The sequence below is a fragment of the Balaenoptera acutorostrata genome, chromosome 2 (genome assembly GCF_949987535.1).
Source record: "Balaenoptera acutorostrata chromosome 2, mBalAcu1.1, whole genome shotgun sequence".
In the NCBI taxonomy this organism is placed as follows: Eukaryota; Metazoa; Chordata; class Mammalia; order Artiodactyla; family Balaenopteridae; genus Balaenoptera; species Balaenoptera acutorostrata.
This window is the reverse complement of record NC_080065.1, coordinates 179267967-179284112: the sequence shown is the minus strand read 5'-3', so window position 1 is coordinate 179284112 and position 16146 is coordinate 179267967. Positions and strand designations below refer to the sequence as shown.

The 16146-nt window shown below is 53.8% G+C and overlaps 1 protein-coding gene across 6 annotated transcripts in view; it reads right to left on the bottom strand.

Moving 5' to 3' along the window:
- COL5A3 (collagen type V alpha 3 chain) overlaps positions 1-16146 on the bottom strand; it is a 37955-nt gene that overhangs the window by 1015 nt on the left and 20794 nt on the right. For all 6 annotated transcript variants that reach the window (XM_057541183.1, XM_007169008.2, XM_057541185.1 and 3 more), the window contains 34 exons: positions 15653-15697; positions 15430-15483; positions 15262-15306; positions 14790-14843; positions 14642-14695; positions 14498-14551; positions 14260-14367; positions 13997-14086; positions 13710-13763; positions 12390-12497; positions 12169-12276; positions 12026-12079; positions 11524-11577; positions 10770-10877; positions 10640-10693; positions 10402-10455; positions 10238-10291; positions 10062-10115; positions 9424-9531; positions 8701-8754; positions 8464-8517; positions 8020-8073; positions 7809-7862; positions 7497-7604; positions 7265-7318; positions 6720-6773; positions 6416-6523; positions 6073-6126; positions 5957-5992; positions 5460-5513; positions 4664-4871; positions 4471-4583; positions 2623-2691; positions 71-310 (listed from right to left, as the gene is read on the bottom strand). In XM_057541183.1, coding sequence (XP_057397166.1) covers positions 71-310; positions 2623-2691; positions 4471-4583; positions 4664-4871; positions 5460-5513; positions 5957-5992; positions 6073-6126; positions 6416-6523; positions 6720-6773; positions 7265-7318; positions 7497-7604; positions 7809-7862; positions 8020-8073; positions 8464-8517; positions 8701-8754; positions 9424-9531; positions 10062-10115; positions 10238-10291; positions 10402-10455; positions 10640-10693; positions 10770-10877; positions 11524-11577; positions 12026-12079; positions 12169-12276; positions 12390-12497; positions 13710-13763; positions 13997-14086; positions 14260-14367; positions 14498-14551; positions 14642-14695; positions 14790-14843; positions 15262-15306; positions 15430-15483; positions 15653-15697 — 2628 coding nt within the window. The remainder of the gene's footprint in view (positions 1-70; positions 311-2622; positions 2692-4470; positions 4584-4663; positions 4872-5459; positions 5514-5956; positions 5993-6072; positions 6127-6415; positions 6524-6719; positions 6774-7264; positions 7319-7496; positions 7605-7808; positions 7863-8019; positions 8074-8463; positions 8518-8700; positions 8755-9423; positions 9532-10061; positions 10116-10237; positions 10292-10401; positions 10456-10639; positions 10694-10769; positions 10878-11523; positions 11578-12025; positions 12080-12168; positions 12277-12389; positions 12498-13709; positions 13764-13996; positions 14087-14259; positions 14368-14497; positions 14552-14641; positions 14696-14789; positions 14844-15261; positions 15307-15429; positions 15484-15652; positions 15698-16146) is intronic.

Below are 16146 nucleotides of genomic sequence, written 5' to 3'. Positions count from 1 at the left end.
ATGCCGAGTCAGGGGGAGGGCAGCTGCAGCCTCCCGCCCTGCTCTGGCCAGCCCCTCACCCCTCCCTTACCCTGCAGCCATCGTAGGGGACAGTGACGGTGGCTGTTGCCGTCTGGTTGAAGGACAGCTCTTCCCCGTTGGACCCAAGGAAACTGACGGAGCGGCCATGGTCTCCTGCAGCTTCATCCAGCCAGGCGGCCGAGTTCTGGCAGGAGTATGTGAAGCTCTGGCGGGCTGTGGCACTCAGCAACTTCAGGAAGGTCAACTGTACCACACTCACCGGGGCTCCGTCAGCATCCACGTAGGAGAACTGGAGGTGGGACAAAGAGGAGGTGAGGGTACTCCATTCGCCTCTACTCTTTCTGAGGTACCCACCTCCCAGGATCTCCATTCACCGCAGACCTGCCCCCCCCCCCGCCATGTCCTCATCTATATCAGCCCCACCAGCCATCTGGCCATCCACGGTTCTCTTGCAAGTCCCTAGGCACGTGTGGCTATTGAGCCCTTGAAATGCAGCCGGTGAGACCGAGAAACTTTTCAAAATTTTATTTAAATTTTAATTTTTTTCTTTTGGCACCCATTTTTTAAAAACTGAAGTATAGTTGATTTACGATGTCGTGTTATTTTCAGATTTACAGTGAAAAGATTTAGTTATTTGTGTATATATATGTGTGTATGTGTGTGTGTATATATATATATACATATACTCATATATATATTATTTTTCAGATTCTTTTCCATTATAGGTTAATACAAGATATTGAATATATAGTTCCCTGTGCTATACAGTAGGACCTCATTGTTCATCTATTTTATATATAGCAGTATGTATCTGTTAATCTCAAACTCCTAATTTATCCCTCCCTCCCCTTTCCCCTTTGGGAACTGTAAGTTTGTTTTCTATGTCTGTAAGTCTATTTCTGTTTTGTAAATAAGTTCATTTGTATCATTCTTTTCAGATTCCACATGTAAGTGATATCATATATTTGTCTTTGTCTGACCTACTACACTTACTATGATCATCTCTAGGTCCATCCATTTAAATTTTAATTTTTTATTTAATTATTTAATTTAAAAATTGTAACTTCAATTTATAACTAATAACTGAGCTTCAATCCATTTATCAGAAAACTGAGGTTTGGAACAACTTGAGGATGTGAATCTACTTTTGCAACTGCAGGTTTTATGCAATCTAAGTACTTCCAAGCAAAGTTAGTGTCCAAATTACGATGTGCTATAAATATAAAATATGCACCAGCCTCTGAAGAACTCAGAGGGGAAAAGTTTAAAATGCCTCAATAGTCTTTACACTGATATGACAACATTTTGGATATACTGGGTTACATAAAATATATTACTAACTTATCACTGGCTTGAGATAACTGGCTTGGTAACGCGTCCTGGCTTCCTTCTCTTCCCTGTACCATTTCATGTTCCACAAGTGATGTTTTCTGGAATCACGTCCCAGATAAACCCCTTGCAATTGAGTCTTTGCCTCAGGGTCTGTTTCAGGGGAACCCAAACCAAGGTACCCCCTGACATTATATTATAGCTTTGTTTCCTTGGTTATTGTCTGTCTGCTTCCTTGGTCATATTCCCAGTAGAATATCAACTTCATGAAGTCAGGAACTGTGTTTTCTTTGCTGCTATGTTCCCAATGTTTAGCATACACATATATGTTACATAAACAAATCCCAAATGAACCCAGGATTCCACTCCATCCCGTAAACCTGACCTTCTTCCCATTTACATATCTTAGAACCTCACTAGACATCAGTCCGCAAACCAGGAAGTTGGGTGTCATCCCAACCTCTTCCCTCCCCTCCATCTCATCAATTACTCATCTCATCAATTACTCACCTCATCAATTACTATTGATAGGTCCTATTCACGTGCCATCTCATCAGTTACTAGGTCCTATTGACTTATCATCTCATCAATTACTAGGTCGTACTGACTTGCCCTCTTAGAGGTTGTTCTAAGCCATGCCCTCCTCTCCATCCCCATAGCACCAGCTCCAGCCTGGCCCCTTCTTTGCTCTCTTGGACCAACACATCAGTCTTCTGGGTCTCCCAGCCTCCAATTTCCCTATCACCACCACCACCACCTCAGAGGCATTTTTCTATCACAGAGATTTAATCTCGGTCCCCGTCTCACTTAAAAATATTCCATGGCTCCCTACTGCTCATAGATCTTTCTGAGGAAGTGGGCCTAGCTCACACCCACCTCCCCAGCCTCTTCTCCTACCACATTCCCCCTCACACTCTCTAAAGCAGAGCAAGTCACCTTTTCTTTAAATTTACCAGGCCCTCTCTTGACTCTGGGCCTTCGTATATCCTGTTCCATCTGCCTGGAACACTATTCCTTGTCCTCCCAAACTTGCAACCCAACTTATTCCTTAGACCTCAGCTGAGCTGTGACTTCTACCAGGAAGCCTTCAGGTCCTTCCAGCACTGCCTCTGGATCTCCACCATGACCTGTGCTTGCCCTATCATACATCTGATGCTGTGATCATCAGGAAAGCAAAGTGAGTCTATCCTGTTCATCTCACCTCCTCCAATTCCCGTGCTGGTTCCCACCAATTTTTATACCATCCCCACCTTGGCCTCCAGGGCAACTCACCTTCTTCCCTCGACGGAATGTGCTATACCAGCTTCCCAGCTTTTCTCTGGACCAGGAGGCCAGTTTCACCTGGGGGATGGAGGGGAGGGTGTAGCAGGTACCCCAGGGGGCCACCGTGTCCTTTCTGTATTTACCTCCCCACAATGAAAGCTACTGACTGTAAATATCAGGGACTCTCAGGCTGTTCTCTGACTGTTGGACTGGGCTTGGCTGGTGCACAGGACAGACCCAAGAGGCTGGGTGTTCCCGCCTTCTGAGGCAGCCTCCACCAATGATTGACGAGAGCTGGTGGATAAATGCCCCGTCTCCCTCTCCCCGAGGTGGGGGACAGCTCCCAGCATCCTACCCTACACTGTCTCCCGGGAGTCCCCAGTGGAACTGAGCCCTGGGTGTCCAATGGTGATGTTTTAACAGCACACCCCTTATTGGTTGCCTCCCCTGGCCCCTCTCACTTACCCTTCCTGGGATCACCTCCTAAATAAATGACTTGCCCTGTCAAGCCCTCATCTCAGGGTCTGTGTCTGGGGAACCCAAACCAAGAATGTTCCTCACTCCCTGCCCCAGCCTCTCTCTGGGCAGAAGGAAGATGAAATGGTGAGAGATCAGGCCTCAGGTTTCAGCAACTGTTTAGAGATCAAGCCCCGCCCTCAAGCCCCCATAAATTGGGTGGGGGTGAGCTTGTCTAAATTTGCATCCACTAAGGTATCTGAGTTCCCACTAAACCAAGGCTCTGACCAGTAAAAAATAAGAATAAATAAGAAGAACATTATTGGGCACTTTTGCAGGCCCTGCGCTTACAACGTGTTTTACCTGCAGTAGAGGTATTAACACAGCGACACACATAGTCAGTGTTCAATCAGTGTCCCCTGATATGTTCATTGGCACCTCAATTGCACAACCACCCTATGAGGTAGATACTTTCTTGAACCCCACTTTACAGATGAAAAAACTGAGGTGACAGATCTGGATTCCAGTCTTAGCAGTCCAGGGTCCAGAAGCTCACTGCTCACCCACTGCCCTCTAGAGCTAAGCCTGGTGCTTGGTGTCAGAGGCTGTTAGGCTCAGGGCTCCCTGATGGAGAACCCCAGGATTTCTGGGGGACCAGGTGGAGGGCAGTGAGCCCATGGGGCCTATAAGACAGCAGGTTAGGAGGCAGAATAGAACGTGGTTAAGGGCTGGGACAAGAGCCAGACTGTCGTGGGTAATCTTGTCCCTCTCTGTGCCTCAGTTTTCCTGTCTGGGGGAATGATAACAGCATTTTATTTTTTTAATTGAAGTATAGTTGATTTACAATGTTGTGTTGGTTTCAGGTTACAGAAAAGTGATTCAGTTATACATACATACATATCTATTTTTTTCAGATTCTTTCCCCTTATAGGTTATTACAAAATATTGAGTATAGTTCCCTGTGCTACACAGTAGGTTCTCGTTGGCTATCTGTTTTAGGAATGATAACAGAATGGCCACATTGGTGGTTGTTAATGCAGCCAAGCGCTTAGGGCTGGCACACATACCTGCTATTTCAAGGTTCTCCATCATTATTGATTTCTTTACTAGATTTTCTGATCCGTCTTTCCCCATAGAAAATGAGCTCCATAACAGCAAAGCAAAGAAGTTTGTTTTGTTTTGTTTTGTTTTGGATTCTCCGCTGTAACCCCAGCATTTCAAGGAGTTGGCATACAGTAAGTGCTCAATAGATGTTGGTTGAAGGAAAAATAAAGTCCCAGTCAACGCCTGGTGTGTGTGTGTGTGTGTGTGTGGGCAGGGTATGAATGAAATGGTTTCCAGAGTCTTGTCCCTCCTTCCACCACCACCACCACCTCCCACTTCGCCCCCAGAGGTACTCACGGTCTCAAACTTCTTGTCTGGGTAAAGGCAGGTCTCTCCTCCCGCCGTGAAGTTGCAGAAAACCCTGAGCGCATCCCGCGCGCAGCCCTGATTGGGGTCAATCCAGTACTCCCCTGCCGCAGAGCCAGGTAGGGGGGATGAGCCGGGCGGACCCCAAGGCACCCCGCCCACCGGGGGAGGGACGGGACCTCACCGTCGGGCAAATGCGGGTGGTTGCGGTGCAACTCGCCGCACACGAGGCCCGGGCTCTCAGCCGTGCCCGGAGGGCGTCGCAGCTGCTCCAGCTCGAAGCTCAGCGACGTGATCGAGGCCAGCACCTCCTCCAGGCCGCCCTCCGGGACTCCCAGGCCCGGGACCGAGCGCCGGCGCCGGCGCAGCCCGTGCAGCTCCGCAAATGGACCCTGGGCGGAGGTGGGGATGGATGAGAGGAGGAGATCAGAGACGCAGGTGGAAGAGACAGGGAGAGAGACGGGCAGAAATGAAAGACGTGGGGGACAGAAAGACACAGGGGTAGGGGGAGAGGAGAAAGGGGAGGGAGAGATAGAGACAGGGACAGGGGGAGATAGACAGTCAGAAACAGAGGGAGACACGGGAAGGAGAGAGACAGAAAGGCTCAGAGATGGGGAGAGGCCGAAGTGGAGAGACGATAAAAAGAGACAGAACCACAAAGTCAGGCAAAGGAGAGAAAGAGACAAGGACAGAGAGAGACAGAGAGAGGGTGTGCCCAGAAGAGAGAAACAAAGATAAAATAGTGAAACAAGTGTTTGAGATAGAGACAGAGAAAGGCCAGGAGAGATGGACATACGAGATACGGTCAGAGTCCCCATGGATATCCCCCCCAATGCCCTACACACAGCCCAGTTCCTCCTTCAGCTTTTGGGCCACCTCCCACCCCACCTGCACCCCCTGAACACCTGGTGTTCCGCCCAGTTCTGGGCACTGAGGGACCCAAAGGGGACACACTCCAACATAGTCCCTGGGTAACTCACCTGGGGGCCGGGGGGACCTGGGGGGCCGGTGTCTCCGCGGGGACCTTGGGATCCCTGTAGGGAGATGTCATTTGGGGGTGAACCCTGTCTATGGAGACCGCTGCCTGGCAACACACACACACACACACACACACACACACACACACACACAGAGCACTGGGGGCAAGGACATGCAATTTTCAGCACCAAGCATAAACTGCAAATTTTCTTTCTATATGTGAACATCTCTGAAGTCATCATCTTAACATCTGTGACGTCACAGTTTACTTGGCAGAACTGTCTTCTTCCGTAGCAGTTTATAAAATAATGGCTCATCTTACAATGGATGGCATCTTAGATTTGATAAAATACAATGGTAGGTGTTGAAGAAATACTTGTTGAATGCCTGACTGACTGACTGAATAAATGAATGAATGCAAAGGCCCTGAGGGTTCTGGTGCAGTGAAGGGGGCTGGGAAGCTGGGATGTGGGAGTCCAGGGGAACAGTGAGTACTCACCAGGGACCCCTTTGAGCCTTTCTGTCCTGGAGGACCCTGTTGGGTAGAGACAGGGAGAGCCGGAGTCCTGGCTGGCCCAACAAGGTGACCCCACCCCACAAACCCCTCATACTCACCACCACACCTCGGGGCCCAGGGTGGCCCAGAGAGCCGATGGGACCAGGGGAACCCTGGAGAAAGGACATCAGAGTCATCATTGATAGGGTTCATCCCTATGGTTCAGACACATCCCCCAGACAGGCTTCCAATTCCCTCCAAAGAAGACCCCAAACCCCAGATGCAGACTTCAACCTTCAAGTCCCCAGGGAGAGCCCCCCATTTTCTCCAGACACAACCCCTATTATTCTAGACCCAGGCTTCCCCAATCCCCACCCCCACAGTCTCCAAACAAGCCCCACTTCTGCCTTCCCGCCACCCTCTGAACACAATCTTCCCACTCGAGGCAGGACACACACTCACAGGTTCTCCCTGGAGGCCAGGGGGGCCTTGCACTCCTGGCAAACCCTGATCGCCTTTCTCACCAGCCTCCCCAGGGGGACCAACGAGACCAATTAATCCGATGTGGCCCTGGAGGATAAAAGAGGCACATGTGGGGGAAGAAGTGAGGGCGGGGGATTGGGAGACTTTTCTCCTACAGCCTTGGTGTAGTGAGTTTGGAGCAGAGGAGACCCCAATCTCCTAGCCCTCTGGCTACAGAGGGAGGTAAAGGTGGAGGAGAGGGAGGTAAGTGGGGGAGGAGAATAATGGAAGGAGGTATCCTTACCTTTTCCCCCTTGAAGCCAGCATCTCCCTTCAGCCCTGGGAGGCCAGAGGGCCCCTGGAAGGAGAGTTAGGGTCAGTTGGTGAGTCTCAAACAGAAAGCCTCAAGGTCCATGTGAGTGATTGGGGGATGGTCAAATGGGAAATTACCCAGGTTTCAAATGGAATTACCAGGGAAGTGGTCATGGGGATGATGGTCAAGAAAGAGGAGGGATGATGAGAGATGAATGAAGGGGTTTGTTGGAGGATGGCCAACTTGGATGGTCAGTGGTCAACATCAATGTAGATGGTCAGTGTAGGCTATTAAGATAGGTGGTCTGTTTGGTCAATGTAGACCATCAAGATAGAGGGTCAGTGTGGATAGCCAGTGTAGATCATTGAGATGAGTGATCAGAAGAGATGGTTAGTATAGAGGGTCAGGGTGGACCATCAGATGGATGGTCAATGAGAGGTCAGTCTGCGGCATCAGCACCCATGGTCACTAGATGGCCACTGGATGCCCAGTGTGGTTCCCAGTGCTGGGACCTCAGGGACAAAGAAGTCTCTTACCAGGGGGCCAGGAGGGCCCAACTGTCCAGGAGGTCCCAGGAGGCCTGGTTCACCCTAGGGCAAAGCAGAACATGGGGGGCTGAACTCTGCCAGAACTCAATGTGGATGCCCCACTGCCCACCAGGGTCAGCTCCTGCTAACTATGGTGAGAAATTACAAGACGGGAGCACCTAAGGAAGGCAGGATCCCACCCCCCCCACCCCCGCCCTGTCCCTGTTCCCACCCCACTCACCACAGGGCCGGGGATCCCTCGAAGACCCTCAGGCCCGACACGCCCAGGGGGCCCTCGAGTCCCCACTGGGCCTGTCCTCCCTGGGGGCCCGTCAGGACCTGGTTCCCCCTGAAAAGGACAGGGGCAAGGGAGGGGGCAGAGAGAGTCAGGGGGTGGTTGCCTCCCCACCCGCCAGCCAAGAACCAGCAGGGAGGGGGACGCAATTGGAGCACCCGTGGTGTCCCAGGCCTCTCCCCATTCTGATGGCCCAACTGTTGGCTGACAGGTCAGGATAAGGACCCCCCTACCACCACCTTGGCAGGGGGCACTCACCTTGGTACCTTTCTCCCCTTCTCTGCCTTCTCGACCCGTGTGACCAGAAGGACCCTTAGGGGAGAAAGTGTGAGTGGGGAGCTGTGAGGTGAGTGGGTGCTCTGGGGATGAGTGGGGGGTTTGTAGGGGGGAGCGGGGGGCTGTGAGAGTGAATGGAACTAAGTTGGAGCCAGGGCAGCCAGGAGGTGGTGGTGGGGTGGTCAACACTCACCCTTTTGCCAGGGGGCCCAGGGGGACCGAGCTCCCCAGAAGCACCAGGTGGACCCTATGGAGATTAGAACCAGCAGCGTAGTTGAGGATGACGGTTTCAGGATGCCTTTTTTTTTTTAACATCTTTATTGGAGTATAATTGCTTTACAAGGGTGTGTTAGTTTCTGCTTTATAACAAAGTGGATCAGTTATACGTATACATATGTCCCCATCAGGATGCCTTTGATGCGAAGACAGCCTTCCCCACATACCACCCAGCACCAGCCATCTCCCACCTCCACCCTCAAGCTGCTCACATTCAAGGTGAGGCCCCAGAGAGGCAAAGCAGGTGCATCTACAAGGGCCCTGGGTACCTCATTAACCCACTCTCCTGACCCCCTAATTCACCCACCCACCAGCCCCGACCCCCCTCTTCATGCACCACATCCTCTGTTCCCCTACTCACCAGTCCCCCCACATCTCCAGGGTCTCCCTTCTCCCCTGGGGGGCCGTCTTGACCCTGTGGTGGGAGGAACAAAGTCGGAAGGGGTCATGGGGGCACATGAGAATTTAGGGGTGAGGTTTGGAGGAAAGTGAAGGTTATTTTCTCCATCGACCTTGCCCAGGTCTGTGGGGGGCTTGTGAAGAGGGGGACAGAATAGGGAATATGCTGGGTTTTCGAGTAAGGAGGGGTCACACTCACCGAAACCCCAGGGTCTCCGGGGGGGCCTAGGTCTCCTGGGAGCCCTGTGGGGCCCTGGAACACAGAATGATGGATAATTATATCTCTGAACGATGGAGCGTTCATTCATTCATTCATTTAACTGTGCCCAGGCACAGTTCTGGTTGCTGGGATACAATGGTGAACAAAACACGAAATCCCAGCCCTGGTAGAAGGAACACTCTCGTGTTTAATGTGAGCTAAGAATGTTCCATGCATCATCTCACTGCATCCTCTAGGCTTGGGATTCACAGATAGAACTGACCTCAGAGAAAGGACTCGGCAAGCGGTGGGGTGGTGAGATTCAAATCAAGGTCCCTCAGACTCCGAAGCTCCTTGCTGCTCTCCCTCCCAAGCCCGAGCCCCACCGCCATGGTGGGAGGGGCTCAACCGCTGCCCTGATGGCAAATCCTTCATCAGCCAACTCTGACCCAGCATGAGTCTCAACCTTGACCTTGCCAGCATTGTTAGAACAACTCAGTGTGGAATCAAGTTTCCCCTACTGCAATGACATATAACCACTCCATTTTTATATTGATTCATTCTTTCATTCAATCATTCATTCATTCAGCCATGTTCCGGGTTGCTTGTGGAATCAGCACACTGGAGGATGGGACCCCCCCCAGCTGGAAGTTGGGGAGCAGGTCCAAGGTGACACATGTGCTCCTCCCCCGAGTCTCTGCCTCCATGTCCCCCAGGACTCACCACGTTCCCTTTTGCTCCATCCTCTCCGGGGGGGCCTTTCTTGCCCGGGGGTCCAGCTGCCCCAGATGGGCCTGCGTCCCCCTTTTCACCAATTTCTCCCTTGGGCCCCTTTGCAGAAACAGAGTTCAGAGGCGCCTGGACTCTCCAGGGGTCAAGGGTTAGCATACCTGGACTCAGGAATCTGGGTGGCCTGGGGCTTTCCTGGGGTTAGGGGTCAGAGTAGCCTAGACTGCCCAAGGGTCAGAGGTCAGAGGAATCTAGGATTTATAGGAGTCAGGGGTCAGGATGGTCCAGTTGCCCAGAGGTCATGGGCAAATTTGGGCTAGCCCATGTGCCACCCTGGAGTGAATCAGAAAAGGGATCCCCTCTGGGCGACTCATCCCCAAGCCAGGGCTTGTGGTTTAGATCTGAGCCCCACCTGCCTCCTCAGCCCTACACCCTTGTGCAGTATACAACCTAGAGAACTTTATGTAGCACCCCTGATACCTTTCAGGGCTCTGTCATCAAGATAACGGGGGATGCCTGTAGGTCCTGGGTCAGTGGGTGACCTAGGGCTGCAGAGGTCATGGTGGCCCTAGATGCCCAGGGGTCAGGGATTCCCTGAGATGGGTGCAGGGACACTGGACAAAGTTACTCACAAGGATGCCTGGGATTCCTGGGGGTCCTGGGTCTCCAGGCTCACCTGGCTCACCCTGCAGGAGGCAAAGTGACGGTGAGGAGCGTTCCCATCCTGGCAGCCAGAACAGCCACCCCCCAGGCAGGACTGGCTGTGCCTTCCCGCCCCGGGCAGACTCCTGTTCTCTCTCTCTCTCACCTTCTCGCCCACTGCTCCAGGCTGACCAACTCCCCCAGGCAGCCCTGGAGGACCCTGGAGAGACAGCAAGGGGTACAGCTGGGACTGTGCGATCCCAACAGCCCCTTCTTGGGAAAGCCATGTCCTCACCTCTGAGGCATCCTGCCCTCCCCCAGAGTCCTCACCTCTGATCTGCTGGGGCCCTGGGGACCCCGAGGGCCTGGAGCTCCATGGGGACCCTGTGGGACAGTCAGAAGAGCATCCAGTGACCCCATGGCCCTTCAAAACTCCACTAATCACAAACACCACCCTTGGTGCTGGTGACCCACAGGATCCTTAAAATGACAATGTGCCCCCCCCCAAATCGGTTTAATGGCCACCCCTGCCCTACCACCACCCCCCATTTGCCCCCATTGTCCATACCATGGACCCTACATCTCCAACTTCCCCCTTTTCTCCAGGAGGGCCTGGCATCCCCTGTGGAACAAAGAAGCAAAATTGGGGCACAAAGTGGGAAGGATCAGAGGCTGTACCCCCAAACTCAGACACCTACCTGCAGGCCAGGGGGGCCAATCACCCCCGTGAAGCCTCTCACTCCATCATCTCCTTTCTGCCCAAAGAGGCCTGGAGGTCCCCGGTGTCCCTGAGCCCCATCTGCCCCCTGGGAGGAGGACAGGGCAGGGCACAGTTAGGGTCTGTGTCAAGGGTTGGAGAGAGGCTCAAGGTCAAAGTCAGGACTGAGGTTCAGGGTTGGGATTAAGTTTGGAGAGGGTCAGGACTGGGTCTGAAGTTGGGGATGCAGGTTAAGCATCAGAGATTAGGAATGAAGTCAAGGGTTGAGTCAAAGTTTTTCTAAAAACTTTGCATTGGGTGGTGAGTCAGGGTCAAGTTGAGGTCAGTTAAGGTGGTGAGGGGAAGGTCCAGATGGGGTTGAGATGTAGGGTAGGGTTTGAGGTTAGGGCCAAGGTAGAATCAGAGTTTGAGCCCAGGTTTGGGGTCTGCCTTGGAGGGTGGGTCAGGACTGGGGTTAAGGGTAAGACTGAGTCAGGTTCGGCTAATGTTGGATGTGAAGATCAGGTCTGAGTTGGGATTGAGGTTAAGGTCACAAGCAGTGTTGAGATTAGGGCTGTGATGGGGTTCAGGGGTTGAGGTCAGGATTGAGTCAGATTCTGGGGTGAGCTCATATTGAGCGTTGGCATGGAGGGGTAGGTCAGGGTCAGGGCTGAGTTTGGGCCCAAGTCACCATGGAGAGCACTGTCCCTTCCCACTGGGGATCCAGGGATGGCCACAAAGCTGGGAGCACTCACCGGGGATCCTGGGTGTCCCACAAGACCCCGTATCCCTGTCGGTCCAGGTGGGCCCTGGAGGAGGGAACAGAGTCAAAAACCCCTCAGGTTCAAGATTGGTGGGAGGAAACACTAGAGATGTCAATCACTGCACCCCTGTCCACTCCCCCCACCAAGAAGCTGCATTTCCCTCCCCCAACCCTGTCTTATTAGCTACCAACTCATGGGACCAGACAGAGCATCTGTCCTAAGTTTGGCCCATCAGGACGTTTGCCCAAAAGTCCCACCAGGACCCAGGGACTGAGCTGGCTCCCTGATGCTGGGCGCTGAGGCTGAACTTCCGGAGGGAAGCTGGGGGTGCAATTAACCCCTTTATTCCAGGTAGCTTGAGTGGCTTCTGTTACTCGCAGGTGTCAAGATGGGTCTCATGAAGGCAGGAAGCTCCGTGGCCTCCCCCCGTCCACCCTCCGCATCCCTCTCCCCTCCCCGAGGACCACCCTCCTCACTGGGGCCCCCCACTCACCGCATCCCCCTTATCGCCTTTGCTGCCCTTGTGACCCGGGGCTCCTACTTCTCCCTGCAGAGGAAACAGGATGAGGGAGAACCAAGCCTCCCTGTACCCCCATCCTCCCCCCAGCCCCTCCCCTTCCATGAGCTCTCTCTCACCTTGTCCCCTTCCTCGCCAGAAGGCCCCACAGCTCCAGGGGATCCAGGAAGCCCCAGGGGCCCTGGGATCCCATCTTTGCCAGTGGGGCCAGGGGGGCCGCGTTCACCCTGATGGGCGGAGTGGAAAGGGGTATGTCGGGGCCAGGAGGGCAGAAATGAGCTCCTGATATGTAGAGGGCTGGGTCTTGGGGATGCCTGGGGGATGGGGGGCAGGCACTTACCGGGGACCCCTTCTCGCCTGCAGGGCCAACAGGGCCTTGGCCTCCACTTTGGCCAGGAAGCCCAATGCCCCCTGCTGGGCCTACAGGACCGCGCTCCCCAGGGGAGCCCTGAAAACAGGGGTGAAGGGTCAAGGATAATAGCAGTAGTGGTAATTCTCATTTATTGGGGCTTCCCTGGTGGCGCAGTGGTTAAGAATCTGCCTGCTAATGCAGGGGACAAGGGTTCGAGCCCTGCTCTGGGAAGATCCCACATGCCGCGGAGCAACTAAGCCCGTGCGCCACAACTACTGAGCCCACGTGCCACAACTACTGAAGCCCACGCGCCTAGAGCCCGTGCTCCACAACAAGAGAAGCCACCGCAATGAGAAGCCCGCGCAACACAACGAAGAGTAGCCCCCGCTCGCCGCAACTAGAGAAAGCCAGCGTGCAGCAACAAAAGACCCAACTCAGCCAAAAATAAATAAATAAATAGATAAATAAATAAAAAATTTAAAAGTTTAAAAAAAAAATTCTCATTTATTGGAGGGTTTTCAAGCAGTCAGGCCCTGAGCTAGGTGGTTACCAGCACATCCAATCTATTCCCCAGACAGCCGCCAGAGGGCGCTGTGAACACCTGAGTCCGAGCACGTGCCTCCCCTGCCCACATCCCTCTGTGGCTCCCACCTCACTTGATGAAAAAAAGGTTTTCCTGGCAGCCCACAAGGTCCTGTACGACCATGCTCTCACCTCCTCCCACTCACCCTAGGCTCACTCCCCTCCAGCCACACGGGCCTCCTCACTGTTTCCTCCAGCCTCAGGACTTTGCACATGCCGTTCCCTCTGCCTGGCACACTCTTCCCCCCAGACACCCACGTGGCTCCTCCCTCACCGCCTTCAGGTCTCAGCTCAAATGTCACCTTCTCAGGAGGCCTTCCCTGGCCTGCCTATTTCAACGGCTCTCCCCTTCTCCCCTTTACTCTGCGCTAGTTTGCCTTGTGGCATTCATCACGGCTGATCCCTTATCTCCCTGGCTAGATCGTAGTAAACTCCAGGAGAAAGAAGGTTTTTAAACGCTGATGTCTGACACGCAGGTAAGTATGTGTCCAACGGATCATCTCATTGAGATTTACGATCATCTAGGAGATGGGACTGTTTTACAGACAAGGAAACTGAGGCTCGCGCAGTGACACGACTGCCCAGCCAGTGAGCGGCAGAGTTGGCCGTGACCCCGACCTGTTTGGCTCCCCAAATAGCAGACTTGATGAGGACAATACCCAGCGTCCCAGAAACCCTGAGACCCCTGCACCCTGCTCCCCACACAGCAGATGGGTTTACACTTACGTTAGCCCCGACGGGGCCCGGGGGGCCCTTGTCACCCTTCAAACCAGTAGGTCCCTGAGGACGACATGATTCACAGTCAAGAGACTCCCAGAGGTGCCCCCGGGTCCTGTCTTCACTCTGGGGGGCTCAGAGTTCCCACCCGCTTCCCGGGCACTGAGGTTCAGGGATCTGTCCCTCCTGCAGCCATTATTTTACTATCACATTTGCCCCTCCCCTGGGCCGCCCTTTCCTTCTCTGCTTCACAGCCCAGCCAGGCACATGCAGGAGGGGCTCCAAACGATACTCACTGGGTCCCCGGGGGCTCCTTGGGGACCAGGGAAGCCCCTGCGTCCAGGTGGCCCTTCCTTCCCAAAGGGTCCCAGTGGTCCCAGGTCCCCCTGGAGGAGTGCAGAGGAGGGAGGTCAGACTCCAGAGAAGAGGGCGTCTCCCCTCAATCTGTGAGTCTGGGCCCCCTGCCTCATGGGGTTGATTCTGAGCCTGGAGGTGCCGTGGGGCCGTTGAGGGACCTCTGGGGTCACTTGATGAGATCTCTCGTGGGGCAGGGTCTCACCTTGGCCCCCTCTCTGCCTTCCAGGCCCGGAAGACCTTGTTCACCAGGAGATCCAGGGGGGCCTGGGGGCCCCCTCTCACCCAGAGGCCCTGCTTCTCCTGTCTTTCCCTGGAGAGGAAGAAGGCTCATCTTGAATGGAGGTGGCCTGGGGTGGGGGTCTGCCTGAGACCACCTCCCCCTCCCCCAAATATCCCTGAACTGGTGCAAAACCGGGGAGACCTGTGGGGTCCACTCTGACCTGAGGACCCACGACACCAGCTGGTCCAGGTGGGCCTGTCTGACCTTGGAAGCCCTGAGGAGAAACATTAAAAGGAGGTGTCATGGAGGGGAAGAAATGGAGAGCCTAATGGGGTCATGGGTCAGAGGTCAAAGGGCTTCTCACCAATTCTCCTCTATGTCCAGGGTGCCCAGGTTGCCCATCTTTCCCTTGGGGGCCCTGAGGGACAAGGTGGGAGAGAGTTGAGGCACAAACAAGTAGTCCCCCCCACTGCTTGGCTCCGCCTCCCCCCCAGCAGGGTGAGCTCACTTACAGGGGGACCCCTTGGTCCAGAGAACCCAGGAGGGCCTTGCAGACCTGGGAGGCCCTGAAACGGAAGCAGAAATCATTCACTCATCCCTCCCGCCTGCCCCTGAGTCCCACATAATGACAACAGCATGTTGGGTGCTTCCTGCAGGCCAGGCATGGGGTCAAGCATTCTATGCGCAGGAAGTCATTTCATTCACCACCGCAGCCCTTTGGGATGGGGACTGTGGTTATTCCCATTTGATAGAGTTGGAAACTGAGGCACAGAGAGGTTAAGTGACTTACCCAAGGTCACACAGCAGGTGAATGGCAGAGCTAAGACTTGAACTCACAGCTCTCTGACTTCAGAGGCTGTGCTTTTTCTGCATTCTGCATTATAATGTCTCCCCACCTTCTGGGCTTGTCTCCTACCCAGAATCACACACACATACACACACACACACACACACACACACACACACACACACTCATTCACTCACCTTTTCTCCAGGGAACCCAGGGGCTCCGTCCTGGCCCACATCACCCTAGGATAGAATGAATGAGACTCAGGCTGCAGAACAAACTCAACAGGGAGGTATTGGGTGGGACTTGGTGAGCCTGGGGCAGAGGGCCTGCTTGGGGGGCCTGACCACCCACCCACCCCATACCTTGGGGCCTGGTTGCCCTGTGGCACCTGGTTGCCCCCTCTCTCCACGGGAGCCCTGAATAGAAAAGAAGCAAAGATTGGAAGTAAGAGGGTGGGGGAGCCTAGGAGATGAGGATGAGTCCTCTGGGTCCCCCCACCATGACTACCTGAAGTAACCCAAACCCTCTTCCCGCCCACTTCTCCTCTCGCAGCCCCTCCTTCCAGCCCTGCCCCCATTTTCTTACTTGTGGTCCCCGCTCTCCTTCCAGGCCTGGCTGCCCAGCCTTCCCCTGGAACGTAAATTAGATGAGGAGGAAGCAGAAGAGGGTGATGGTGCAAATACATGACACAAACACACAAATGCACCGAGCCAGAGACCTGGAAAGATGTCTGCCCCACATTCATTTGCAAGCCTTTCATTCACACGCACGCATAAGTACAGCTTACACATGCAACTACGCAAAGATCACAGGCACCCAATTATATTATGATTGCACCTACAGGGTCCACACATACAAGCACATTTGCTCACACAGACACCTATTTATCACAGCTGCATGGTATGCACACATGACTGCATGCAAGGGGTGACCGCAGCTTCGAGATGGCACTCGGAGCCTGTCATGTAATATGTCCCTTGCACACGTGTTTATCCAGTGTAAACATGTATGTGCATGGATTCACGTGAGGACACGGTCCTGATAAACACAGCAGTATACAAACCCTCATATGCATATAC